At 51.4% G+C, this 27,912-nt stretch overlaps 1 protein-coding gene across 2 annotated transcripts; it reads right to left on the bottom strand.

Moving 5' to 3' along the window:
* Positions 1 to 718: 718 nt before the first annotated feature.
* Positions 719 to 27,912, bottom strand: SSUH2 (ssu-2 homolog). 2 transcript variants are annotated; one of them, XM_045991871.1, is made up of 12 exons: positions 27,885 to 27,912; positions 18,018 to 18,116; positions 17,542 to 17,623; positions 15,656 to 15,785; positions 14,400 to 14,460; positions 13,263 to 13,387; positions 12,194 to 12,256; positions 10,575 to 10,660; positions 9,129 to 9,221; positions 8,442 to 8,547; positions 6,060 to 6,167; positions 719 to 1,545 (listed from the first exon to the last, which is right to left on the bottom strand). In XM_045991871.1, the coding sequence occupies exons 1-12, from the start codon at positions 27,910 to 27,912 to the stop codon at positions 1,399 to 1,401; spliced, it is 1,128 nt and encodes a 375-aa protein (XP_045847827.1). In that variant the 3' UTR covers positions 719 to 1,398. The 2 variants fall into 2 exon arrangements, with proteins under 2 accessions (XP_045847827.1, XP_045847828.1); XM_045991872.1 differs by lacking the exon at positions 27,885 to 27,912 and having other exon boundaries at positions 15,656 to 15,788; positions 18,018 to 18,066.

Here is a 27,912-nt window from a genome sequence, read left to right on the forward strand (position 1 = left end):
CCAAAACCGAAGGGACTAAGTAAGGGCCCTGGGGCCAGTGACCCCCTGGTGCTGAACGGGAAGTGTCCCTTTGGCTTTACTTTATTCCCACTGGATCTTCTCTCAGGGTTCACGCATCAACAGCAAGCACAGGTCAGCGGGCCACAACCTTAACACACTTGAGGCTCCTTTATTTTTATCCCAAAATGACCCAAAATGACCCATGTACATACCATGTTTTTAAAAACACCAAACAAACAAACACAAAAGCAATTTAATGCCCCAGCTGAAAGAGAACAGAGAAATGAGAAGAAAGTAACGTTGTAATGCACCGATTTCAAGTTGTGACAGCTGAGGCGGGACCGTGTGAGGGGCTGTAACGAAGTCGGCAGGGAATTACTACTTTGGACTTCAGGGAAGAGAGAGGACTGGAGCAATTCCTAACCATACAGGAAAATCAAAGACCAGAGCTGAGCGCGGTCAGCAGGCGGCGATGAGGTTCGGGGTAACAAGCTCTCCGTGATTGTCAGGGGCGGATCTGCGAGGTGTGGAAGACGTTGAAACAGGCTTCGCTGCACAGAGCGCTAGCCAGCCAGCTTTCCTGCTCTCCGTCCACCAAACGCCAGGAGTGTCCCTTCCAACCACCGCAACAACTCAAACCCATGCCTGCCATCTGTACAATGGCCCCGGACACTGGACGCAGCAGCATCCTGCTGGAGCCCCACTGAGGTGGGCTGTAAGGACACCAGGCTCAGAGGTGCTGGCTTCCTGGACTTAGAGAGCTTCAGGAGGAACAGGACGAAGGGAGTACCGTGGTACTCTCTCTCAGTTTCCCCGTCACCACCGTCCCCAGGGGCCAGAGGAACTGGGCAGGCAAGGACAGACCTTATCCTGCCCTCAGCTTCCCGCACGTGCAGAGAGTGGGGCATCAGCTAGGGTCAGCCGGCATGGGAGGTAAAGTCCGAGCCTGGAAGGTTGTCCTCCTGGTTCACGTCCCGTTTCACATCTCAATTTCTCCTTGTCTTCCATGCAGTCCCAAGGGAGCGGGACACCTGTCTAAATTCTGCTGCTCCTGTGAGCACGACCCCACCAGCAGTTTGGCCAGACTCGGTGGGTGGGTGGGGAACAGCAGGAACTGAACGGGATATGCGGAATCCCGGGGTGAGGGGGCGGAGCGTGGCCGGTGAGGATGTAACTGCTCATTTGCATATCATGGTCCACAATGTTCTAAAGAAATGTGCCTAGCTGAATTCTTGCAGGTTAAATGCATGATGGATCCCACCAGAGAAGCTCTGGAAAGACCAGGGGCTTGACAGATGATAAGCTGAGTGTCTAGAAGGACACCGCAGGGTTTGTACAGGATTGTCCTATGTGGCCAATGATGAGTAAACTCCCGGCTCTGGAGATGGCTGGGTCCCATCAGATGATGGTGCAGCCACAGCAGCACCGCTCAGGGTAATCGACCACGTGCACTCTGTGGTCTGTGCCGTAGATGTAGTAGACGTAAGTCTGTCCTCGGTACCAGTAATGCACTTCTGTGAGGGGGATCAGCTCAATGGTCTGGCGCTGGGGAAACAATTGCCCAAGAAAAAACTTCAGTGCTCTAGTCAAGTCACTTGCCTGTTCAAGAACCTTCAGTAGCTCCCTACTACCTGTGGGGTGAAGTTCACACTCTGGAGTTGGCATTTCGGCTCCCATGTGCCTTTCTAGGTGTATCTCCTACTACACTCCTTCATGCACACTAAGCTCTGCTCCAAACGGACTTTTCAGCCGTAGCCACCATCTGATGCTACGTTTCACGAAGTGGGGGCACAGTCATCCCCAGGGGAGTCCCGGGATGTATGGTAAGCCTCCAGGCAAATAGGACATCTTTCAGGAGCATTACTTTTTGGGGGCACCTGGGTGGTTCAGTGGGTTAAGCCTCTGCCTTCAGCTTAGGTCATGATCCCAGGGTCCTGGGATCGAGCCCCGCATCAGGCTCTCTGCTCAGCGGGGAGCCTGCTTCCCCCCCCCCTCTCCGCCTGCCTCTCTGCCTACTTGTGATCTCTCTCTGTCAAATAAATAAATAAAATCTTAAAAAAAAAAAAGAAGTGTTACTTTTTAGATGGGGAGGAAGGGCGGAGAAAGGTGGAAGATAAAGTCATTTTAACCATCTCTATATTAAAACAGCCATGGAGATATTAGGGAGTAGATTATACAATTTGAATTAAAATTTTAAAATAAAACAATGACACCAAATAAATTCCAAAATCTGGTGGTCCACTCCAGGCTTTTTTTCTCAGGACACTCCCTACCTCACCATGGTCTTGCACTGACCTTCCTTTGAAGGCCTCTCGTGCTCTGGCATCTTCTCGGAGCAGTTACTCTTCCAAAACTGTGGGACCCCCAGTGGAATGTGGAAGACCACCTTGGGAGGAGAACGCTGGCAGCCTACTGAAATACCCTCCTTCCTCTGCATTGGGTGCTGCTGTGTTAGGACAGCTACGTGCAGGGGACACAGGAAAGCTACTCCTCATCACCGAAGCTGAGCTTCCTCAGGGATGTCCCGTGGTCCAGGCTCTGCATCAAAACCCCGAAGTTCTCCTCCATGAGAGGCTTCTTTGTCCCAGACCCACATCTAGGGGTCCACACACCCAGAGGGAGGTGGTGTGGATGGCCCAGGGTTAGACCTTCTTACTTCAAGAAGTTCCACTCCTTGGGGACAGTTCCAAGTCCTGTCACCATAGGTGATGGTCCAGAGGCCACTGGGAAAGGGGAAACAGACCAGGCAGGGGATTTTGAGAAGCAGGCTCCCCACTGGACAGGAGGGGCAGCCGAAGGGCAGTGTGACATTGTGGCAGGAAGAGAGGACTCAGAGTCAAGGACTGCCTCTTCCATGAAGGTCCCTGCATGACTTAGTGTTTGCTTGTTCTAGGAAATGGGGATAGAAGCTTCTAGGCCACAGAGTTGTTGAGATCACCCGATGAGATCTGGAGACTTCCCGTGTGCCAGAAAGTGGTGTCTAAGTGGTAATTTTGGAAATCAAAGGCAGAAGACCCCCTGTTATGGAAGACACAAAATGGGTACCAGGAGACAAGAGAAGGTGGGAGCCCACATCACTGCTCCAAGCATCTGGGCAGTGGGGTCTGGGTCACTCTCGTTTCCAAACTTTTCTACCAGGATCCAGTGGAAAGTGACAGTGGTTCCACCCCCTCCTGCTTCCATTTGCTTCGGATTCAAAAGGCCTCCAGGTCTGAGGCTACAGACTGGTTAGGACATCAGCTGTCATCAGTGACTGCCTTGTAATCAGCCACAGATGTGTTGGCACACATTGGTCATCCCCCAGGACGAGCAGTTTCCATGTCTGAGAGCACTGGAAGGGGAAGAGGGGGCACTCTGTCATGACAGGTGTGTGCTCAGGCTGACTCCATGTGCTAATTTCTCAATCCTGAACAAAATATCAGCAAGCATCTTTGTGTATAGATGCAGGACCAGAAAGATTCATAGAAGAGCCCTTTTCTCCCACGGCACTCCCTTTTAATAAAATCCATCCACCTGCCCTGGTTTACCCTTCCCCACTCCAGGACTGGTTCACAGTGGGGCTTGCATTGCCCAAGACAGGACTGTCCTGAAGGGGACAGTCCCCGAAGATCCAGGGCTACCATGGACACACTGCGTGGTCTTGGGCAGCTCACTTCCCCTCTCCAACCTCAGTTGCCCCAGCTGCCAAATCAAGGGCCCAAAAAGGACTCAAATGGTCAGTTTCAGAAGTAAAAGAATCTCAGAACAACCATCAGTGTCTGCAAGCTGCTAAAATCAAGCCCTTATCTTCTTCCCATTCCTGGAATCAATACCGCAATACTGGGGGCTCTTCGTGTGACCCACACCATTAATACTAATGAGGCAAGAGCAAAGTCCCACGGGGATGATGCTCTGGGGGTTTCTGTGGACTCTGTTCTTGTCTCACCCACATTCCTGCACATCTGCTTCTTCTCCGCTACTCACACCCCATCATTTTTCCTCCAGGTCCTGTCCTTGAGACACAGAACCCCCCTCACACACAAGGAGCACAACGTGCCTGGGAAGTTGTGCCCAGTGATTGGATGGTGGCAAACAACGTGAGGCCAGCCCCCTCATCTCCAGGCACACAGTTGCCTGGTACTCAGAGCTCCCATGGGATGGGGCAGGAACTGGACCTTTGCCACACTGCGCCCTTCTGTGACCTCTGCTCCCCCCTCCTCTGGCTCTGGATCCCCTACTCCTTTAAAAGTTTCTCCTGAGAGCCCTTTCTTCATAAATGTCCTGCACACGAGCTCTCATCTTGAAGCTACTTCTGCAGACCCTAACCTAAGACAACGTCCAACCCAGCTCATTTTAAAGATTGAGGCCCTGAGAAGGGAAGAGCTTGGCTTGCAGCCATGCGCATGAGCAAACCTGGGACATGAACGGTTCCTGTGGTGTGTCTGGCCCCAGTTCCCCCTGTGGACGCCCCCGTAAACCCGCACTGGCTTCCAAGGAGTTGTACATCTTGAACGCAGAGAGTAGTAACATTTGGCTTGGAGCTAGGAAGTGCCTTCTTCTCCTGGGCTCTTCCACTAAGCAGCTGTGTGGTTTCAGGTAAGTTACTTCCACTCTCCCAGCTGGAAACAGCATGGGTTGGGGCTAGGCAGGGCTAGCTGACTACAGCCCGCACGCTGGAGCCAACCCATCAGCCCATTCAGTATTTCCAGTGTTTTAAAATTTGTGTTGTCCGGGGCGCCTGGGTGGCTCAGTGGTTTAAGCCGGTGCCTTCGGCTCAGGTCATGATCTCAGGGTCCTGGGATCGAGTCCCGCGTCGGGCTCTCTGCTCAGCAGTGAACCTGCTTCCCTCTCTCTCTCTGCCTGCCTCTCTGCCTACTTGTGATCTCTCTCTCTGTCAAATAAATACATAAAAAATCTTTAAAAAAAAAAAAATTTGTGTTGTCCGTATTGAAAAATTGAAAGGTGTCATATAAAAATCTGGAGTTTCGGAGGTCTGAAATCGTTGCCCTGCGCCTACACCAAGATGAGTGGTGGCCCACCCCTTTGGATAAAATGGCTCTCCCTACCATGGTAGCACCGGCCGTGGCAGGCCTTTAAGTTTGCAGCGCCGCAAATCCATGATTTCTGAGCCCCACGGCCACTCCAAGATGGCTATCCTTACTTTTTAGTTAAATGCACCCTTCACTCTCCTGCAGACAGGGGAGATGTGCAGAGAGACAGAGAAATACTCATTGAAAAGGGACCAGAAGGAAAGACACATTTTGAGCACCAGGTTCCAAGCATTTAAAGCAAATTATTGCAGCTCTACCAAACCCTGAGGTGGTGCAAACATCTCTTTTTCACTGGTGAGAAACCGGACTTCGGGGAGGAGGAAGTAGCTGGTCCAGGACCACAGTGAGACACAGAAAACCAGGGTATAAGCCCAGCCTACAAGACTCCGGGAGCTCCAGCGCTGGCAGTTCCCTGGCCAACCCCCAGCTCCCCGCCCCAGCCCGGGCGCCCATGACCCCTCAAAGCCGCAACAGGCACCACCGCCATCTAGTGGCCATCCCAACACTGCACCAAAGCAACCCTTGGGCCTGAAGCCATTCCCCGGACAGGAGAAGGGGCTCTGAGGGGCAGGACTCCGGGTTCCAGACTTGGCCAGGACCCCAAGTCTTGAACTTTCCCTCTCCCTCTCTGAAGATTCGAACCCACGGGGTTCGAGTCAAAATCATGCTGAGCCACTCCTGCTTGAAACCCCACAGTATCTTCCCCTTGCTCTCAGGTAAGAATCCTAATCTCTACGCCCAGAGGTCCGCCCAGGGGTCCCACCTGCCCGCGGCCCCACACTGCTCCGCTCTCTGCTCTCCGGCCACACGGCCTCTGGTCAGTCTCTAGTACTCTCCCATCCCCCCTTCCGAAACCAGAACTCCTTTCTTCCACCCTTCCCCTAGCTGGCGCCTTTGCTCCCTTCTCTGGAAGGGGACCCCTGCTGAGGGAACAGCGCATTCCTTCATGTGACCAGACAGTCGACACCCTCAGAGCCCCAGCCAGGCCCCCAGAACCTCCCGACAGCCCCTAGTCCCCACCTCACTCACCTGCTGAAGGACTCGGGCGCGGGAGGCCAGGGCGGCGCTGTGCTCCGCGATGCCCCTCTGAGAGGCCAGAGAGATCTCCCGCAGCGGGAAATCCACAATGGGGTACACCTGCAGGAGAGATGCAGCCCACCTCGCTGGCTTGGCCCAGGGTGTCAGCACCTGGAGCCTTGCGGCTCTGATTCACAGGGGCTGGAAAACGAGCCCAGACAGGGTGGGGGGAGGGCCCGAGGCCACCTGGTGAATGGGTGGGGATTGTCTAACTTCCAGGGGGCTTTGATTACCACCCTGCCAGCCTCAGGAATTCCAACCAAGAAAGGGGGACTGTGGACAGAGCACTCCTTCACCTGCAGTCCACTCTCTCACCCAGCACCCCTCTGCTGCTGTCCCACTGGGGCAGGGGATGGGGCTTCCTGGGGCCAATGCCTGAGCTGAGCCTTTAGGAAGCCAGACTCCATCGTGTATATGGAGCACACCTTCCTTATCCATTCGTCCATTGAAGAGCATCTTGGTTCTTTCCACAGTTTGGCGACCGTGGCCATTGCTGCTATAAACATTGGGGTACACATGGCCCTTCTTTTCACTACATCTGTATCTTTGGGGTAAATACCCAGTAGTGCAATTGCAGGGTCATAGGGAAGCTCTATTTTTAATTTCTTAAGGAATCTCCACACTGTTCTCCAGAGTGGCTGCACCAACTTGCATTCCCACCAACAGTGTAAGAGGGTTCCCCTTTCTCCACATCTCTTCCAACACACATTGTTTCCTGTCTTGCTAATTTTGGCCATTCTAACTGGTGTCAGGTGATAGCTCAATGTGGTTTTAATTTGAATCTCCCCGATGGCTAGTGATGATGAACATTTTTTCATGTGTCTGATATTTTTTCATGTGTCTGATAAGCTGACTGGGGCAAAGAAAGGAGACTGAAGATGACTATTCCACCATAAAAAAGCAGGAAACCCTCCCCGTTGCAACCACAGTGATGGACACTGAGGCCCTTACGCTAAAGCAGATAAATCAGAGGAAAACAAATACTGTATGATCTCACTGACATGTGGAATCTAAAAAACAAACTCATAGATTCAGAAAGAGATTGGTGGTTGTGGGGTGTGAAATGGGAGAAGGTGGTAAAAAGGTACAAACGGAGTTATAAAATAAGTCCTAGGGATGGGACTGATGTACAACGTGGTGACTGTAATTGGTAATATTATGTTGTATATTTGAAAGTTGCTAAGAGTGTAGATCCTCAAAGTTCTCATCATGAGAAAATAAAATTTGTGTGTGGTGAGGGATGTTAACTAGACATTGTGGTGATCATTTCACAACACATACAAATATTGAATCATTATGTGGTACACCTGAAACTAATACAAGGTATGTTAATTATGCCTCAATTTTTAAAAATACAAACTATAAAGTCAAAGAAGCCAATGTGAAAAGGCTACTTATGGTTAAAACAGAGAGAGAGAGAGAGAGAAAAGAAAAGAAAAAAGAAAAAGGTAGCTGAGCACCTGACCCTCTTAGAGAAAACGCACCCTCTCAGACGTCCCAAAAAGACCAAGTTCCCTGCCAAGGCCTACAGCAGAAGTTGGCAAATCTGTAAAGGGCCACTTAGTAACTATTCTAGGCTTTGTAGGGCATAGGGTCTCTGCCTCAACTACTTGACTCTGCCCTTGCAGCAGGAAAGCAGCCACAGACAACAGGTAAACAAAGAGGTATGGCTGTGTTTCAATAAAACTTTATTTATAAAAGCAGGCCAAGGACCAGTGTTTGCCAACACCTGCCCGACAGGACCCTCCCTGATCTGACCACTGGCACCTCTTGGGTCTTATGTCCTTGCTCTGAGCAACTCATATCCCTCCTGTCCCACTGCTGCTCTTCAAGGCCTCCCTCTGCTGGACACCCTGGCTCCAGAAATTCACAGGGTCCACACCCCAACGGCACTGTCCTGGTCTTTGCCCTGTGTCACTTCCCAGCCCGGAGCCAAAACCATACACATTCCTGTCACTTTCCCCTGCTTGCATGTTTTCAGTGACCCTTACCACCGTCTGACATTGGAGTGAAACATTATTACCTTTTCCCTCACCAGACTATGAGATCCACGAGGGCAAGCGTTTGGTTTTACCGAATCCCCACGGCCTACAATAGTGCCAAGTAGGCTAGTAGGGGAAGAAGGTCTCAAGGTTTGTGTCAGGGTGTGGGGAGAGGAAGGGAAGGGTTGAGCCTGCAAACTCAGCAGCCCTGTTCCAGCCCAGCCTTTCTCTCCAAGAGAATGCGGCCCTCCTCACCCCCCCCCCCCGCCCCGCCCCACCCCAGGGTGGGGGGGATGTGTAGGTGGGAGGGGAGCCCAGCTTCCCTTGTGATGGTCTTTGAAGCCCTACTTACCATGGTGTTTTCATCCTTAAAGAGGCTTTCTCCTTTGGCTTTAGCAAGGAGTTCCCCAGGGCAATTCAGGCGGTGCTCAGACACAAACTCAAACAGGCTGTTCTTCCTAGAAGGGGAAAGGATGAGGAATGGAGTACACAGTATGGGGGTAAGAACATGGCTTCAGAATCAGGCAGACCTGGGCTGGAGGGTTGCATTACTACTGCTGGGACCTCAGGCAAGCTCATTAGCATCGTCCTGTACCACGGGGAAGGGGGTAGAGTACTGACAGCTCTGTTCTATGAGCTCATTTTGTCCTCACCTATGAGCGCTTCACACGGTGGCCCCCAGGAGAAGCCCGCAATGCATGGGAGCTTTTCCTGACACGGGGATTTAAGACCCAGGGACTCTCTTCCCAGAAGGGAAGGCCCAGGCGTTGAGTGGCTGCCTGCACTAGAAGGCGGCAATGGCAGAATTTGAACTCGGGTCTGTGTGTTGTAAAGCTTGCTAGCATCCAGCCACCCCATCCCCACCCCCAGCCTTTCCCAGGACCTCTCCCCTTTCCGAGGTGCCTGGAGCCCTTTTCTTCCTGCACAGGTCCCTGCATGGTGAAAGCCCCAGCCAAGTGGAGTTTCTCCACAGAAACAGTCCTGAGCAAGTCCCCCAGCCACCCCCACTGCGCCACAGTATAGAGACACGGCCGCATACCACACGATGACCAGCTGGATAAAGTGCAACAGCTTCTTCTCTCCTTTGCAGGTGGCACAGGTCTTGTTGCCCCTCCCTGAGCACGTGCTGCACCTGAGAGGGGCACGTAGTCAGCACCACGCCGGTAGTCAGGGGGCCTCTCAGCTTCTAGAAGGCTCAGGCCAAATCCTTCCTCATAGAGGTGGACTAGGGTGAGCCTCAACTGGTTTCCCCTGCCCACCATCTGGACCTCCTGCTTCTGGTGGCAATGCCCCAGTTTCCCTTTGCGACCACTCTTTTCCCACCTGGACCACAGGAACTGTGGGCCTGCCCCCACCCCTTCTACAACCAGCTTGGGACCTGGGCTTAACCCATCAGCTTATTCCATCTGTCAGGCCACAGTGGCTGACACAAAGATGAACACACGACCCTGGGGAGTGCAGTGAGATCTGCCCTCAAACTCTTTCATGAAACTATCAGAAAAGGGATACACTTATTGACTGAGATTACTAAGCTTGGAGCTGTTGGCTGTCCCCTCTGTTACCACAAGAGACAGCTTGCCTGAGAATGAAGACAACACAAAGGAAAGCAGGGTAAGGGTGGAGTCAGAGTCCTGGTGACATTGTTTAAGCATCTGGATCCAGCTGAACCTGAAGCCATCCCAGAAATCTAATACCAGAATTTTCTGTTACAAGGGCGGAATTTTTTTTTGTTAAGCTCATTTGAAATAGAATTCTTTCATTTGTGAACAAAAGAAACCTGAGCTTCTTTCCAAATCAAGGACTTTCTTTACCAATCACAGGTGGCAGGTCTGCTAAAGCTTTGCTAACTACCTTCTTAGGAGGATGGCCTGGGCCTCAATGAACCAAAAAGTATCATTAACCAACACAATTTTGTGTAGCCTCACTCTCTGGTTTCCTGTTTCCCTTTCAAGATTTACAAATACACTATGGACATGATTTACAAAATGCAATGAGCCACTATTTACAAAGCCCCGTGAACAGAGATGGAACTTTGTTGATTGTTTAATCAATCAACAAACTGTTCTTGACTCCTCCATGCAGGCCCTGCAGTGAGTTATAAATAAGGGTTTGCCTAGTTCCTGATCCTCAAAGAGTTACAGATCTCACCTTCAGGTGCTTTTCTGTGTTCATGTCCCCAGCAACATAAGCAGGAAGACATCTCCCCTCCTTAAAGCACCCCCTCCCTTCTTCTCCACAGTGACTCTTTCCTTAGTCTGACCCATAGATTGCCAGATGAGTTCTAGTCTCATCTCAAAATAGCGAGCCTGCAGGAAAGCTCACCCACTCTACAAATATTTACTGGGCACCCGCTAGGCACAGAGCTCCGGGGCACAAGAATGATACAACAGGGCACCCGATGCCCTCCAGAAAGGCAGACATTGAAAAGCAAGGAAGCTGGTAAGTGAGAGTCCTTCACCTCAGGGCTGGGGAGACCCGCTCCTACCTCCGCCTGCCAGACCCCGAGCACATCTGACACCTGCGGGACTGCTTGGCTTTGCGCTTGGCTCCGCTGCAGGACGGGCACCTCACCTGCGGACACACCACAGCCTCAGCCCTCGCTGGCCTCCCAGAGAAGATGGGCAAAGGGCACACTGAGACCCGCTTCAGATCCCAACCTGGTGACCTCCAACAATCCACATCCTCTCCCTGGGCCTCAGCTCATTCATTTGGAAGACGGGAGGGGTGACCGTTGTGTATCTTTGGGCCCCTCCAGCTGCAGTCTTCAGAGACATGACATGCTCACATCTGTGTTTCTCCTGGGACACCGTCCTCACCTGCTCCTCTCGGATCCCCACAACCCCGAGACTGCACCCTGACCAAATGGCCACGGCCAGAGGGACTGGGAAGAGAGGGGCAGGCTGGCTGAGCTGGGGATGAGGAGCTTGGTCTTGGAAAGTCTCCCAGGCTATGCTCCCACAGTTGGCTCGGAGTGGACTCTGGAGACCTTCCAGGAAAAGCCTGGGGGAGGAGGGAGAGGAGGAAGGAGAGCAGGAAGAAAAAGGCCACAGGTAGGGGTGCCAGGAAGGCCAGGAGAAGGCATATGGCAGGAGTGAGGGCACAGGAGACAGAAAGGCAGGGAGCCACCGGTGGGCCCCACAGGCCGCACGTGAGTAGGCGGAGGAACGCACACAGCAGGCGGAAGGTGGGCATCCAAAGTGTGGAAGGGCAGGTGGGCAGAGAGAAGGTGGACGAAGGTGTGTCTTAGCATGGCAAGAGGTCCATATGTGTCCAACAGATCAGAGCGAAGGGGGAGAGCTGAGGACATGTGAGGAGTGTGGGCTTCCTGCTGGGAGGGTCAGCAGGCCTGGAGGGTTCTGAAGAGAGTGCTTCACCGGAGAACCAGGGAACCTCAGAATGTGCCCTTATTTGGAAATAGTCTTGGCAGGTGTCATTAGTTAAGACAAGGTCATGCTGGACCAGGGTGGGCCCCCACAAGCAGGCCTGAGGAGACGAGGGACAAGAAGCTGGCAGGGTGGCTCAGAGCCTCCGGAAAGAACCAGCCCTGCTCACACCTTGATTTTGGACTTCCAGCCTCCAGAAACCTGAGAGAATAAATATCGCTTGTTTTAAGCCCCCCAGTTTGTGGTAATTTATTACAGCAGCCCTAAGTCACTGACCCAAGACCCCCGTCTATTCTGTCTCTCGGAGCCCCCTGAGTTTCACCTTCTTAGCCTCATCACCACATACTACAGGTGCTGGTCACCTGTCGGTCTTCCCCAAGGACAGACGGTCCCTGGTGGGGAGGCCCCCAGGTCTGAGTCCTCTTACAGAGGCCCAGCACTGAGGGGGGACTCGGTCTCAACGAATGTTTAGAGACAGATGAGAAAAAGAAGAATTAAAATCATGAACCATAAACCATCAAAGGGAACAAAGGCCAGTAGCAAACACCCAATCCAACTTTCCCATTTTACAGGTAAGCAAATGGAGGCCAGGAAGGGAGGATGACTTGCCTCAGGTCACACTGTTAGCGGAGGAGCCCCAGGCCTCCCAAGCCCAGCCCTCTGTCCCCGAGGGGACCTTCCTCCCACACATCATTAACACCAGCAGCCACCTGGGACTCACCATGCCTGCCCCATGGCAGCCGCTGCACTTGTAACGCCCACGCCCATGGCATTTGTGGCATTCCTGAAAGTGAAATGCTCTCCTTGGCTCCAGTTTCCCAAGCACCAATGCCTCCTGACCTCACCAGCCGCACACCCATCCCATGGCCTCACCAGTCCCAGGCCCAGCATGGGAAGACGGCCATTCTCATTTGCCTAGGATTCCAAAGGGCCTTGAATGCCAAGTCAAGGAGATCATGTTACCATCTTCTCAGGGCCACAGCCCCGTCAGTTCTCTAAGCTCCATGTCCTAACTCATGATCCCATGCTAAACAACAAAGGCCGGTGTCCTTGGCCCAATGGGTAGCTAAGAGGTCTTTAAGAATAGATGTCCCCCCCCCCCGAAAATGCACAGCAGTTCTGTGGAAGGCAACAAGCTAGCTATTGGAATCTAATCCCTGAATCACTCTGGAGAAAAGAACAGAACCCTCTCTGGACTTCACAAAGTTCTCCTTGTATGATGTTACAAAAACTCAGAGGGGAAAGTTACATGCTTGAATCAAGTTCTAAAGCGGCAATGAGAACATGATAGGAGATCTCTCTTCTGTGCTTCTCTAATCCGTTAGGTTAGCCTCACTCTGTGTCGCGATTATACTTCTATAAAACAGGACAGAAGTCAAATTCTGCCCCTTACTGACTTCGCTGAAAATCCAAATAATGCTTGAGCTTTATTTTGTATCTGTTTCATTCAGCACTTCCGCTGTTTACTGTCAGGCAAAGATAAAAAACAAAAATAAATTTAAAATGCTCCGCTGGTCTGGGAATGTGAACACTCGCTGCTTAAAGCTGCTGACAGTTTGGTAAGCAGAATCATCCTTTCGCTTGTGACTACTCCTTAACAAGCATGGAATCTTGTATGGGTCTGTAGTCCACGCTCTGGGTTTCCTTAGAATTTGATTTACTGATAGCCAAGGAATGAACCACCGGCCTGCATTCTGGGTTCCTCTCTAAAGAGTTAAAGTTTGAGGAAATATACATTGTCTAGCAAACCAGCTCAGAGAGAAGGGCAAAGATGCCAACAATCACGTTACCTTGACCAGTGACGAGTGAGGGACTTGAAACTTCCTCGTGTCTTCCTGAAACATCGGAGGGACCTGGACTTTGATGTCCCAAAGCCTGGGGGAGGTCCCTCTTTGTGGCCCATCCACTGACTGGTCTGACATAGAAAGGGATCATTGTAAGGCCGGTGAACAGCAACAAGGACAAGCTTTCATTTGTTTATCAAATAGTATGGAGCCTTGATTGATGCCAGGCATTAGGCAAGATTCTGGGCTATGGGACAGGTAGAGAAGGAGCCCCTCAGAGTCCATGCTTAAGCACCCAAGTGCTGGAGTTGAACAGACCTACCTTACCTCTCCAACCATCAACTCTCTCCTCTCCAAAATGAGGGAAATATAGGGTACCCGCCAGATAGGGTGGTAGTGAAAATTAAATAGAAGGCATAAAAATGCTTAGCACCAGACTGGCTCACGCAAGGGATCAGTAACAAGAACTACCATCACTATCGTGACCCTCCCCACCTCCTTCTTCCTCCCCCCCGCACCTCCATTCAAGCAGAAAGGGCACAGCGATGGCCACCATACGATGACCACCATACGATGTCACAAGCTATGAGGAGTGCTTTGGACCAGAGCTGCACAAACTCAGAAGATTGACTCCTTCTATTAGAGAAGTGGTCAGCAGGTGAAGAAATCCTGAAAGGCTTCATGAAAGAGGTGACACGGGAGATGAGTCTTCAAGGATGAACCGGAGTGGTCAGCAGAGAAGCAAGGGCATGGGGCTTCCCAGAGAGAATGCTCAGCCTCCAAGAGGGGTCCAGCAGCAGGCGGGATGGCACAGTGAACGGGGTCCTAGGGACTCTGGGAGGCACTGAGGGTGGCCTTGAAGGCTGGCGGATGTCCAAGCACACATGCTGTCTTTGTCTGCGACCAAAGGCAAGCGCCGGACTTCTTAAGGTCCTTCTGCAAACCACTTCCCAGACAGGAAGGATTTGCTGAGATTCTCACTGGAAAGTCCGAGATGAAAGCCCACCCTCTCCTGTTACAGGAGATGGGAAACTGAGGCTGCAAGCAGAAGGGTATCTTATTGGGGTTAGTGGCTAAGACGTGTCCTGATATTTTCCACCAGCACCTGTCAGATTTGCTCCCAATTAAACTGATTTCACTCACTAGTAAGGGGTTGAAATGTCCATTCACTTATTCTGGATTCGGTGAAAGTCTCTAGTCGATACTACAAAGGAAAAAAAAACCCAGCATGTTCACACTCATGCTCTATGGGAAGACAGCATTCTACAAAACGAGGAAGCTCCCCACCTGCCAAGCCTCGGAGGGGAAGTCGAAAGACCCCACTCCCAGCACCATAGGCTGCTGAGAACAAGCTGGCAAGAATGATTTCTGCTCTAGATATCCCCGGACACCTGCAGGGAGATCAGTCAGCCCCAGGAAGTCTCTCCTGACCGGCTCACAACTGCGGCGGTGTCAGCCTCGGATTTCTTTATACCCAGAATGTTCTACAAGGCGTGCTGTGGGGCAGCAATTGCCCTTTGATAGATGGAGGCCGATGGAGTCAGCTTCTCCAAATGTCTTCTTAGGAGGAATTTTTCTGCCCGATGTTAAGAGCCTCCTTCCTGATCTCACCCACAAAAATTACAAACAAGAACGGGTCTTGGACATAAGCTGGCTCCTCCTTTGACACTGGAGGAAACGGAGGCTCAGAGAGGCCGGTTGAATTGCCCAAGGTCACACAGCTCCACGGGAGCCTCTTCCCCCAGCCTCCCATTCTAACCATTCCCTGCCAGGCTTGTGTGTTTTCTGTGTGACTGCACACCCACCAGAGGATGGTTGTGCCGGTAGGAAGTGTGAACTTAAAATCTGTCGCATGGCCTTGTCTATCCAGATGGCGACATACGTATCTTTGTGGTCTCAGTACCAGACATGGGATTTCCCTGGAGCTTCAGGCCCAAGGGTAATGAAGAAATGATTCCTTGGCACAGATGGGACTTGGGGCATCAAGGAGACTAGGTGGAGGCTCCTCAGCCCACCCCTCCTGGAAGCGGGTTTAAGGACATGCACTTTGGAGCCAGCAAACCTGAGATAGAGTCCAAGCTCTGTCTCTTATAGCTGTACATTTGGGGCAAATAACTTCCAGTTTCTCCCCGTGAACAGGTGACCGTCCTATCTACCGTGTAGGGTAGGACTTCCTCAGACGAAGATGTGATGCGCCTCCCATGGCGCCAGCACATTTGTTCGAGCTTTTCAGTAGACCACAGACCGGAGAAGCAGCAAAAAGGTTTCAGGGTCACCCCTCTTTATAAGCACCACCCCCCAAGACTCCTTTCTCCATTTGACATCACACAAGCCACTGCCCACCCTGGACCTAACGTCTGAGACACCCCCGGGTGCCCACCAGGCCCAGGCCCCCTTACCCTGCAGAGAGTCTGCTGCTTGAGCTCCTGGATGATGAGGTCACCGGCGGCCGCGCTGCCGTAGCAGCATTTGGAGCTCACAAAGCTGAGAAGGGCTTCCCGAGCCACTTGCTCTGTAACCAGAGGGACTCTGCTGGGGACAGAGCACAGAAGCAGGGTCTCTGGAAAGGGCCTCCAGGCTCCTCCAGGCCAGCCAGCCTCCCTTGATGCAGATGGAAACTGAAGCCAGGAGACCGGAAAGGGCCTGGCTGTGGCCCACTGGAGCGGTCAAGGACTCGGGGCTCCATCTGGGGAGGGTGTCTCGTCTCTGGCGCAGGGAGCTGTGTGAACAGACACCCCCAGCGGGGACACAGTTCTTTCTAGAGGACAGCAAAACTGCTTTAGCTGAAGTTCAGGGCTCACAGAAGGGCTGAGAGAATCTCAGAACTCAAACACACACACACACACACACACACACACACACACACACTTAAAGATGGATTATACATTTTACATTTACATTTAAAATTGCCATTTCAGGGGCGCCTGGGTGGCTCAGTGGGTTAAAGCCTCTGCCTTCAGCTCAGGTCATGATCCCAGGGTCCTGGGATCGAGCCCCGCATCGGGCTCTCTGCTTGGCTGGGAGCCTGCTTCCTCCTCTCTCTCTCTCTGCCTGCCTCTCTGCCTACTTGTAATCTCTGTCAAATAAATAAATCTAAAAAAAAAAAAAAAAAAAAAATTTAAAAAAAAAAAAAATTGCCATTTCACAGATGAGGAAAACCGAGGTCTGCAGAAGATGTCCCACAACTAGAAGGAGGCAAAGTTAGACTAGACCACATGCCTGTCCTTGGAGACCTTGACCTCCACCAGAGAAGCTGTGAGCAGTGTTCATAGGAAGACCTCAGCTAGGAGCTACCTGACGGTGGTGCCCACAGTAACCACCGTGAGCCTGCTGGCTGCAGCGGCAGTGGGTGTGAGGGCACACAACCAGTGGCCCCTTGACCTTCTCTCTGGATGCCTCCCCTCCTTGAACACCCTTCCCTGAGGCCCTGGCGAAGTCCTCTCCTGCCAACATGTCCAAGAAGCAGGAGTCCTCTCCTCCTTCTTCCTCCCTCCTATCTTCATTTACTTCTCCACACTAGCCCGACTCCAAACAGTAAGCCCCTCTCATGCAAACGGATGTCACCAGCACCCCTGGCCTGGTGGACCAGAGGGACCTGTGTGCGTGCAGGAGGTGGCAGGCCCAGAATGGTCAAGGGGGTTCCACGGAGGAAGTGGGGTCTGCCCTGGGGACGGGAGGGGGGCAACCAGGTAGGAGAAGGGGAGGCTCTCCAGGCAGCAGTGGGGCCAGGAGCATCCAGAAGACGCCCCGGAGGCAGGACACAGCCACCCAGCCAAGAAGGGGACCCAGAAAGCGGGGCTCCACTTTCTCTCTGCACAAAGTGGGCTGGAAAGCCAGGGCTCTGTCCAGAGTCCTGGGTCTCTTCTTCTTCTGTAAAGGACTAGAATAAATATTTCCGGTTTTCTGGGCCATACAGTCTCTGCCTCAGTCACTCCCTTCTGCTGGTGTAGCACAAAAACAGCCCCAGAGAGTAAGCAAACAAATGAGAGTGGCTCTATTCTGATAAAACTTGATCGACGAAAATAGGCAGTGGGTTGGATTAGACCCAGGAGCTACAGTTTACAACCCCTGGTCCACACTCTGGTTCTCAACCCCAGCTTGATAGCCAAACAGCCTAGGGAGCTTGGTAAAATGCACATTCCTGGCCTCTGTCCCTGGAGAATCTGATCCAGCAGGTCTGGGATCCTGCGGCACCAGTAGGGTTGAGATCCGTGGACCCGAAAATCCCCAAGGAGGGCTCTCAGGGGCCAAGAGTAACATTCTATGCAATGGTACCCCCGCTCACCTGTGTTCCATGAATGAGGACCAGCACCTTTGTTCCAAGGGTCTCCCTGGAGCCTCCAGAGGTGGGAAGAATATTTGCCGTCCTGGGGGAGAAGGGAGGGGTCAGGGACTCAACAGCCTAGCTCCAAGGCACAGGTGTTTGTGGGGTGAAAGTAGGAAAGAAGGAAAGTGGCTGAATGTGAGGCTGAATGAGACAAAGGAAAAGAATCCCACACGCTAATGCATCTAATGCCAGAAGAATGGTTCTCAAAGCAGCATGATTCCGGTCTTAAAAGCACATGGAAATGGTCATAGAATGTTTGCGGACACAGGGCTGATGCCCCCGTCCTCCCATTCCCTCCCAATGGGAACAAGAGGCTTCCCAGGACCCCCACGGGAGAGGTGAGCTATCCCAGGACTGGGCTGGTCCAGAGACGTCTCCCCAGCCAGCAGGAGCCCCAGGAAGGGGCTGCAGGAACCAAGACCTCACAGACTTACCACCTCCTTCAAGAAGCCAGTCATAGCTGGGCAGTCTCTCCAGGAGCTCAGCGGGGGGTGCCAGCGGACTCTCGGCCTCAAAGCTGAGGTCCACCACACCTGTGGAAGGAAGGCAGTCCTGAGCCTCCGGGAGGGAGGTGGGGGGCAGCAGTGGTGACGTCACCAGGAGCTGCCGTGTAAGGGTGGGTGCATTACTGGAAGGGCTCACAGTTTCACCAAGCCAGTCTCCCTAGGCCACCCGTGGGACACAGAACACATCTGCAGGGCAGGCAGGGATGGGGTGGGGTGTGACAGAAGCGGCACAGATAATCCTGATAAGAAAAACCTTCAGAAGTCAGCTCCTGCTCGCTGGGTCCCTCCTCTGGGCTGGCCGCCGAGACAGGTGCTTTAGAAATGGGATGGTATGCCATGACCCCAGGGGACAGATGCTGAATTAGCAGCGCTCGCACTTCTTGGATGCTTCTCTCATCGAGACATGTATCTGTGTCTCCTCGCCTTGGCCCCGGGCAGCTTGAAAATGCTCCAAGCAAGGGAACATGGTGGAAGGAAGACGCAATGAGGAGACCATAGCTTCTACTTCTTGCCTCTGGGAGCAAGCCCTCTTGAGCCCCGAGCTGACGTGTAAGACATCAGGCTGCCTTAGTGGGGAGACCACATGGAGAGAAGCCCAGCAGAGCCCAGCCTTCCAGCCACTCCACCATCCTGCCAAGACACGGGGCACACAAGCAAAGCCATTGAGGCCCCACCAAGGCAGGCCAGCTGCCTGCTGAGTACTCCGGAGTGACCCTGTCATGGACTGCATGTCCGTGACCCCCCACATTCATATGTTGAAGTCCTGAACTCCTCAGGGAATGGGATTACAAACTGAAGCCTTTGGGGGGCAATTAGGTTTAGATGAGGTCATGAGGACAGAGCCCCGTGGTGGGATTAGTGCCCTGGCGGGAAAAGAAAGAGACTAGGGTTCTTTCTTTCTCTGCCCTGTGAGTATACGGTGAGAAGGCGGCTGGCTGCAAGCCAGAAGCAGGCTCACACCAGCCCCAGATCTACCGGTGCCTTGATCTTGGGATTCCCAGCTTCCAGCACCGTGAGAAATAAATGTTTGCTTTTAAGCCAGGCAGCCTATGGTGCTTTGTCGCAGCAACTCACACTGATGAAGACAGACCCTAATGGATTATGCAAGGAGCAGAAGACTCACCCAGCTGAATCCTGCCCAAATTCCCGACCCACAAAACCATGAACCATAATAAAATGGGGGCTGTCTTAAGGCACTGAGATGCTGAGTGTTTCTTTATGCGGCTTCCCCTAACAGGCAGTCTTTGCCCTGGGACTCCCCACAAACCTGAGCAAGACTTTCTTGGAGCCACACCGAGGCTCCTTGTTTCCCGCTCTCCTCTCACAAGTGTGCCCCTTGCAGTGTGGTCCTGCAGGCGGTCCCTGCCCACACCTGCTCCTGCTCCTCTTTTCCTGCCCATGTGTTTCCAAGGGACCTCTGACACATCGAATGCCATCTGTGTCCGCTTCTCAGATGGTCCAAAGTGACACTTGTCACCCCATTCTCCTAATGGGGGAATGGGGTTCAGAAAGGCTGTGGCTCACCCAAGATCACAAGGCCTGTAAGTGATGGAGTTGGCTTCAAACCAAGGCTCATTGTTCTCCAAAGACCGTGTTCTTCCCGAGTACTTCCCATGGGGCAGCCCCTGCGGAAGATCCCTCACTATTTACCTCCTGTGAAAACCTCATCTTCCACACCTGAAACTAAGAGAACACTGCAGGCTAATTATACTTCACTGTTTAAGTTTAAAAAAGCCCTCAACTTGATCTTCCAGGCTATGACAGAGATACCCATAGCCCTGAGACTCCAAGGAGGAGAGCCTAAGATAAGAACTGGCTCCTAAGGGTGCCTGGGTGGCTCAGTGGGTTAAGCCACTGCCTTCAGCTCGGGTCATGATCTCAGGGTCCTGGGATCAAGCCCTGCATCAGGCTCTCTGCTCAGCAGGGAGACTGCATCCACCCCCCCCCCCCCCCCCCCCCGCAGCTTGCCTCTCTGCCTACTTGTGATTTCTCTGTCAAATAAATAAATTAAAATCTTAAAAAAAAAAAAAAGAATTGGCTCCTAGAAGCCCTGGACAACTCATAAAGCATCTCCCCACCCCTGCTGCTACACCCCACCCTCCCACCTGGATACAGAAGGCAGGACTTTTAAGTCCACTTGACGTGAGGAGTCTGAGGCTCAGAGAAGTTACTCTAGTAGTCCTAGGGTGCACAGCAGTGAAGTCAGAGCAGGCTAGAGGCTCCCTGTTTCAGTTCCATCCCACTGGGCCACCCCTCAAACCCATTCCCTGTAGCTCCCATGTTGAGGGACAAGAACCCCTCAGCTCTATCTTTCCAGTGGCCAATTTGATTACGGGAAGTTGACTTTAAAGGGTAAGATGATAAATGGTCCGAGGAAAGTAATTCTGTCGGCATGAAGCCACTGAACACACTCTGGTCAACAGCTGACCCATCTCACCCCCTAGATCCCTCCTTTTTTAAAATTTGCTCCAGCTCTTTAAAGCCTAGAGCTCTTTCCCTCTACAAAAATAAAAATAATACGCCCTGTCCTTTCAAGGTTAATAAGAACAGAGGCCGGAAGAAGCAGCAGATCTTGTTCCAAGTTGGAGCCGCTGAGGCTATCAGGAAGTGGAATGGCAGGTGGTGAGGAATGCTGAAACCCGCGGCCAAGCACAATGGAGGAAGGAGGGGGTGTCATTTAGACAAATGAACCGTCTCCTTCTTCTACTCCCCCCAAATTAGAAATGTCTGAGTCCTCTGACAGTAAGGAATGCATACGCCTCTCTATGGTTTCTCCTTGCTGGAAATTTACAAAGGAAGCTGAAATAGAAGAATGTGTGCAGATGCAGAGAGGGCTCTTCCTAGCAGGAAAGCTGATCTCTGTCAGCAAATGATTCTGTGCAGAAACAGGTGAGAGACCTGGGGTGGAGATGGGTGTGATGCAAAGGGACGTTAGCCCAAAGCTTCACATCAGTGCCTGCCGATGTGTACTGAAATCCCGGAGGTGGTAACTCATCGGGAATTATCATTCATACTTGGTTCTGAACACTGTTTGTTCCCCCATAAGCGGATTAGCATTTTCAGCTATTTTAGCCACCAGGGATCGGCAAACTTTCCTGCAAATAGCCAGGTGGTAAACACTGTCGATTTTGTGGGCTCTATGGTCTGTTTCAATGATCCAACTCAGCTGAAAGCAGACACAGATAATGCACGACTGCGTAAGCATGGCTTTATGCTGATAAAACTTGACAAAAACAGGCAGCGGTCGGACTTGGCCTTTGAGCCGTGTTTTGCCCACCCTGCCCTAGACACTCATGGATAGGTTTGAGGGAGGGTCAGAAAGAGAGAAGCTGAAATTTGAACCTTTCTGGGACCAGGGCCCATGCACGTCATTGTAGTTCCCATGAGCCCGGTTATCAGAACTCGGGATAAGGTTCAGGGCTGGACTGCAGCCAAGCCAATTCCGGCACCAGAATTCCTGAGGCACGGTGGTCAGGAACCTGGGCTCTGCTACGTCTGAGTCATGGACTGCCTGATACCGTGCCAGCCACACAGCCTTGCAGAACTCCCAGCTGTGAAACAGAGCAGATGCTATTCGCGCCCATCTAATAAGACAATGTGTACACGGTCCACAGCCCTGAGCCCGGCGTTCAAGAAACGTTCAGTCAATGCCTTGGACCTAAGGAGGGAGGGTCTTTCTCTTTCTTTGTGCTGCTTTAAGTAGAGGTGAAAATGTCAAACACAGAAAGAAAGGCAAGACCTTCAGAGCCCTCTCCCCAGGGAGGGCCCCCACCCAGCTGGAGGGCTTGGGTCTGCTAGGGCATCCAGACTCTCCGCTGCTAGAAGACAGAGAAATGCCATGCGGCTGCGACGTCGGGCTGGAAACCAAACAAAGAGGCAGGAAGAGGGGAAGAATAAGAGGTGGGAAACTCAGAGCTCCATCCATCAACCAGGAGTCACCCTGACCTCTCGGGGCAGTCGTAATTCGTCAGAACTAAATTAATCTCACCATTATGTTATGGACAAAAGGAAAGGGCTCCAGGCTGACCTACAAGCAGATGTGTCATTTCCTGAGCCGATCTCAGCGGGCACAACAGGAACGTGGACGTCACGGGTCATTGTGTGACGCCCAGCATGGAGCACTCCGAAGGGGGTCCCCCCCCCAGCCGCATCACTGTTTCCACGGGTTTGGGGCTGAGTTGCAGCTGGACCATCCCACCTTAATACATGCCTTGTGTCCCGTGGCTTATAAAGGGATGGCGAGGGTGTGATCTTTTTCTGCACTTAACGACAACCACTGTTTTTCTGTGTTCCCCGTTTGTAGAAGCACATGAGGCTCAGAGGAGGGATCTGGGGCAACGAGCTCACACATTCACAGCAGAGCCAAAAAGAGTGCTTAAGACTCAGATCCTGGGGGCGCCTGGGTGGCTCAGTGGGTTAAGCATCTATCTACCTTTGGCTTAGGTCATGATCCCAAAGTCCCAGGATCGAGCCCTGCACTGAGCTCCCTGCTCAACAAGGAGTTTGCTTCTCCCTCTCCCATTTCCCCTGCTCATGCTCTCTCTCTCTCTCAAATAAATAAAATCTTAAAAAAAAAAAAACAAGTCTCAGATCTGAACTCTAAGCCAATGACCTTTCCACTTTGCTGAACACCCTATTGCTCCACAAATGGCATCAAGTGATGGCTGAGAAAGCTTTGCAAAATGTCTCTAAGGTAGTACTCACCAGCCACAAGCAACTTCTCTTTTGCGTAGAAAGGAACTTTTCTTGTGAAGCAAGTTATAATTAATGGACAACCTCTTTAACTTCTTCTTTTTGTAAAACGCCATTCCTTTTATTTCCAAGGATAAAAGGAGTCCACATCCTCTGCCTCTGATTCCAGTGCTAATCATCTTAAAAGCACTAAAAGCAGGCCACCTCTCCACTCAATGGCTCCCCACTGCCATCTTGCTTTTGTTTGTTTCCTCCCTTGTCTCCTCCGACAGGGGTGAGAGCCCCTTTCAGACAAAGAAACCCTCCCTCCCCACATACAGTCAGCGCACATAAATGCATCATGGTTGGAACGATGCTGAAGATGGTACGGGAGAGATTCGGATGGTCAGATCCACACATGCCTAAAGTAGGATGGGGTTGGCCAGGACCCAAGAGGAGAGGGAAGGGGGAATTGTTGAATGGGGTTAGAGAGGAAAGGATTCTGGAGATGGGTGGCGGTGATAGTTGCACAATAACGGGAATGCACTTAATATCGCCCACCAGCACAAGTAAAAGTGGCTACGAAGGCGAATTTCATGTTAGGTGTATCTTACCATAATGTAAAGCAATAAAAGCATGAAAGTCAGGTGATCACAAGAGAAAGAAGAGTCTTGGCTATATTGTTTAAGAGCCTCGTAGCAAGACCAGAAAGGTTGACCAGGCCATCCCATCTTTTAAACACCACAGTGACTCACTAAAGTCTAAAGCTTTCTTTTTCTTTTCTCTTTTTTTTTCTTTTCTTTCTTCTTCTTCTTCTTCTTCTTCTTCTTCTTCTTCTTCTTCTTCTTCTTCTTCTTCTTCTTCTTTTTCTTCTTCTTCTTCTTCTTCTTCTTCTTCTTCTTCTTCTTCTCCTTCTCCTTCTCCTTCTTCTTCTTTTTTCTTCTTGAGAGTGAGAGAAAGAGCATAAGCAGGGGAAAGTGTCAAAAGGAAAGGGAGAAAGAGACTCCCCACTGATCAGGAAGCCCAATACCAGACTCAATCCCAGGACCCCAGGATCATGACCCAAGCAGAAGGCAGAGGCGCAGCCAACTGAGCCACCCAGGCACCCACCACAGTGCCTGGCTAACATCCGAGCTCGGGCCCTTAGCAGAGAAGGCCCTGTATTATTAACTGACCCTGTATTACTCATGGAGTCTCCTCCTCTGCTGGGGGGAGGAAACCTCCCCACTTGTCCAGAACAGGGTGAGAGAAGGGAAAACAGTCCCAGTGGCTGGGGAGCTGTGGGGACAAAGAGCAGAGTAGAAAGTGGGGAGGAGAGAGAAAAGCCTGCTTGGGGCTTGAGGAGACAGACGTGTGGGAGCTTTCAGGTGGGAGACAATGAGAACGTATTTGGGAGAGCAAACACAAGGCCGACCGTGGGAGTGAGACCAGCCTCAAGAGAGAAGGCCAGGACGTGTGCTCGCTTCGGCAGCACATATACTAAAATTGGAGAAGGCCAGGACGAAGTTGTCCTCAGAGTTCTTTAGGGCCCTCTGGCATGCCAAGAGAGAAGCCGGCGAATGTTACAACAAACTTTCAGTTAGTTGGGATGTGGAAGTCTTGCTTCGCAGGAAGGGTCACCACGCCAAGACAGGGCCCCTGTGGGGGGTGGGATGTGCAAGGCTGGCTTGTCACTTTGGGACACGGATGATGGCCTTCATCCTGGCACGTACACTGTGCCATTTCTCCCAAGCCTTGTTCCGCTCTTCCTGCTCACGACACACCCCCTCATCTCCTTCAACTTGACTCGTCCCAAGCCTGACCTCCTGCAGAGGCTGCCCGGGTGTGCTTCCCTCTCCCTGTGCCCCTCCGTCCTCTGTTCTGCTCTTGGTTATTGTTTCTACCAAACAGCTTTCTAAGAATTATTTAGAAAAAGCCCAGCTGAGATCTGCCTCCTGCACAAGGCTTTGAACACCTGGAAGGTAGAGCGGTATGTCCATCTCTATTCCCCCAGCCATGAGGACGGCACCAAATAGCTAGCCTTCTGTGTAGTCTGGGGGGAAAGTCACCTTATTCTTTAGGGCCCTGGTCTTCTCTCCCTACAACAGGGCTCAGGGAATACAGTCACTGGGAGGAGCACTCGAGAAAATAAAAGAGAGAAAGGGACTGTCTATCTTCCCATTAAGAGTTTCCCCCAAGAGGTCAGGGCCAAGTTGGCAAGGAGGGCCTGTGCTCCTGGTGGCCATGCCTCCCTCCTGAGGTATGTACGCGAAAGCCCCATAGTCAGTTACCAAGGCTCTTGGAAGCTGGGCCCTGCCACAAAGCCCAGCATCTTTCCCATCAAGTTACCCTGATAGCTTCATCCAGTCTCTCTTCTCCAGCTCAGAGGTGGGCTGGGAGGAACACTAAAGACTAAGTCTTTGGGGAGCAGAGCTGGCCAGGGTACCAAGGGAAGAGTCCCATCTCTCAGCACTGAGTCACTGATGGTAACAGTGGTGTGGCTTTGGATCATTGCTCCCCCTCCCCAGCTATCAGCGCCCAGAAGTAAGGAGTTGCCACCTAGGTCCTATGGTCCAGAATCACAGCAGCCCCCTCCTCAAGTTATGGGGATGAGGCTGGTCTGACTTGAAGAGGCTCTCTCGCACACCATTTCTGGGAGGGAGTTCAGTCTGTACTAAAATAAGCTGTATTATAATGGATATGGTTTTTAGAAAAAGGGAGGGGATTTTTCTTCTTCAACTCTGGATTAGGACCTCTTAGAGAAGAGTGATTGAAACCACATTATGCCTGGGCCCATCAGAATAACAGGACCTAGTCATGCTAGAAAATTAAAAACCCTGAAGGCTTCTTATTGTAAACAGGAAACAGACCTGTTCTGAGTAGCCTTGGGGGGGAGTGGAAGTAAGACCAAAGAGTTGAAGTGCCAGGGAAAGAGAGATCAACTGGACATAGGAAAGAATTCCTGACCGCCTCTGCTATGGAAGGGGGACCGGCCCGTCACTAAAGCATCACCACCAATGGCAGGAGGTGCTGAGGGAGCCAAATGCCGTCAGAGCTAAGACTGAGTTAAGAGGCCTTCGTGCTTACTTCCACATGGACACCACATTCCAGAATGTCTCCATCCACGCCTAATTTCAGTCCCACACCGTGTCACTGGAAGAAGATAATCTCTCCCTGAAGCTGCCCACATTCCAGACTCGAAAACTGAGGGGACAGCATTTTTGTGCCTGAGGAGGGTAACTCAACTGGGACAAAGTGGGCAGCCATCTCTTGCCTAAGGAGGGGCATTGCAATTATGTAAGTCCCGCAGCAGGCTCCCTTTCCAAAACCTGGGCAAATACTGACCTGGTTTCAGAGTTCATCAGCATTGTTTCTAAATCTTTTCTGGACAATCCCGTCCCATGCAGTAGACCTGTGGTTTGATTATATTGGAAACCAGCATGTAGGATGACCTTATGACAGGATTAGCATTTCGAATTTTAAGGGAACTAAAGAGTTAATCTTAGTCTCACCTGACTTACCAAAAGGCACGATGCCAAACAGAAACACTGCAGGTGATAATACTTGTCATTAATAGCAGTTAAATTTTCAAGCTCTGACTGGGTGTTGTGCAAAAAGAATGAATACTGTTACGCTGAAAAAATAAATAAAATGGAAAAAGACAAAAAAGAAATTTTCAAGCTCTGGGGACAGAATCTGATAATTTTCTAGAATCAACATTTCTTCCATGCCTACTTGACTCTGAGTGATGCTGGAGGCACTTAACATCCAATAATTTTTTACCAATTCTTCCAGATGACATGATCTATATTTTTATTGTGAGACACGTAGCTCAGAGAGGTTAAGTGACTTGAGCAAAGTCAACCAGCAATTAGGAGGCAGAGCTTGGATCTGAATCCAGATCCGACCCTAGCCCATTGCTACCAAGAGACTCTTACTGTAAACTGCAAGACTGTAAATGAGCAGTGTTTCAACGAGGAAAAATTGTATTTCATTATTTGTAGAAGTTTATAAAATTATGACTACACAATTTCCAATATATCATAGATCAGATTAAGTCCAGCTCAAATACATGATATCCCTGTACCGTCTCCCAATTCAATACGAAACAGGATTCCAACAAAATTTTAAATGCGTTGCTGAGATTCGCATGGGGTTATTTCATATCCCACTTCAGCTCTGAAACTTAAAGCTTTCAGATACCCTCATTAAAGACAATGTAGGACCTTCACACAGGACCTTCAAGTCCCCAAGGTCAGGAGCCATGAAATGTACTAGTGTCACTAGCCTCTCCAGGATTCAAATGGAAGCTGAGGTCTGCACTCCCCCCCCCCCCAAACTACATTCATACATTTTTGCCCTCACCTTCATGGTCTTCAAATTAGGAACTCCTGACCCATCTCCTTTTATAGACGGGGAAACTGAGGATCAGAGAGGTTAAATGACCCGCCCAAGATCACACAGCCAATTCATAGCAGAGCCAGAACCCGAAACTCTATCCTCCCAATCCCCCATCTGACACTTTACCACACTGCCCCTTCCAAATTCAGGATCAAACTTTTTTTTTTTTTTAAACATGGCACATTTCTTCCTAAAATGCTATCTCTGTCTTCATCTCTTTCAATAGCCCTTAGGTTCCATTGTATTTCTGTCCCAGGAATGACAATGTTAGGCTCACCAGGACTGTGTTTTTCAAGCAATAATGAACACATGCCTCTTGGCAAGAGGAACGTCATGAATAAAGACTTTCCAGGAATGTCTTTCAAATTAAGCTCACCTCAGAACTGAGCCCAAGTGTGGTATTCAGGCTCATACACGGCTGGGGCGAGAGACGGGTGGGGAACGGTCAGCCAGAGAAAAGAAGATTGAAAGATACAAGACTGGGATGATATTACCGTGGGCAGGGTGGAAAGTTCTCGTCTTGCTTGTTACCATCCTCCTCCACTGCCCAGAGGCACATAATGGAACGAGAGCCAGCAGGCAGCAAATGGGCTTTCCACACGAAAGGAAGGAAGGAAGGAAGGATGCTCTCAGTAACACAGACCCAGAACCCAAGACAGCACAGAGGCCAGAGGGAAGATTTCAATCAGTGCTGGCCACAGATGTGGGCGCCCCAGAACCCCCCCCGCCACCGGCTGTACTTACTGTCGTCTTCACTCAGATCCCTGTCCAT

The sequence above is a fragment of the Meles meles genome, chromosome 20 (genome assembly GCF_922984935.1).
Source record: "Meles meles chromosome 20, mMelMel3.1 paternal haplotype, whole genome shotgun sequence".
NCBI lineage: Eukaryota > Metazoa > Chordata > Mammalia > Carnivora > Mustelidae > Meles > Meles meles.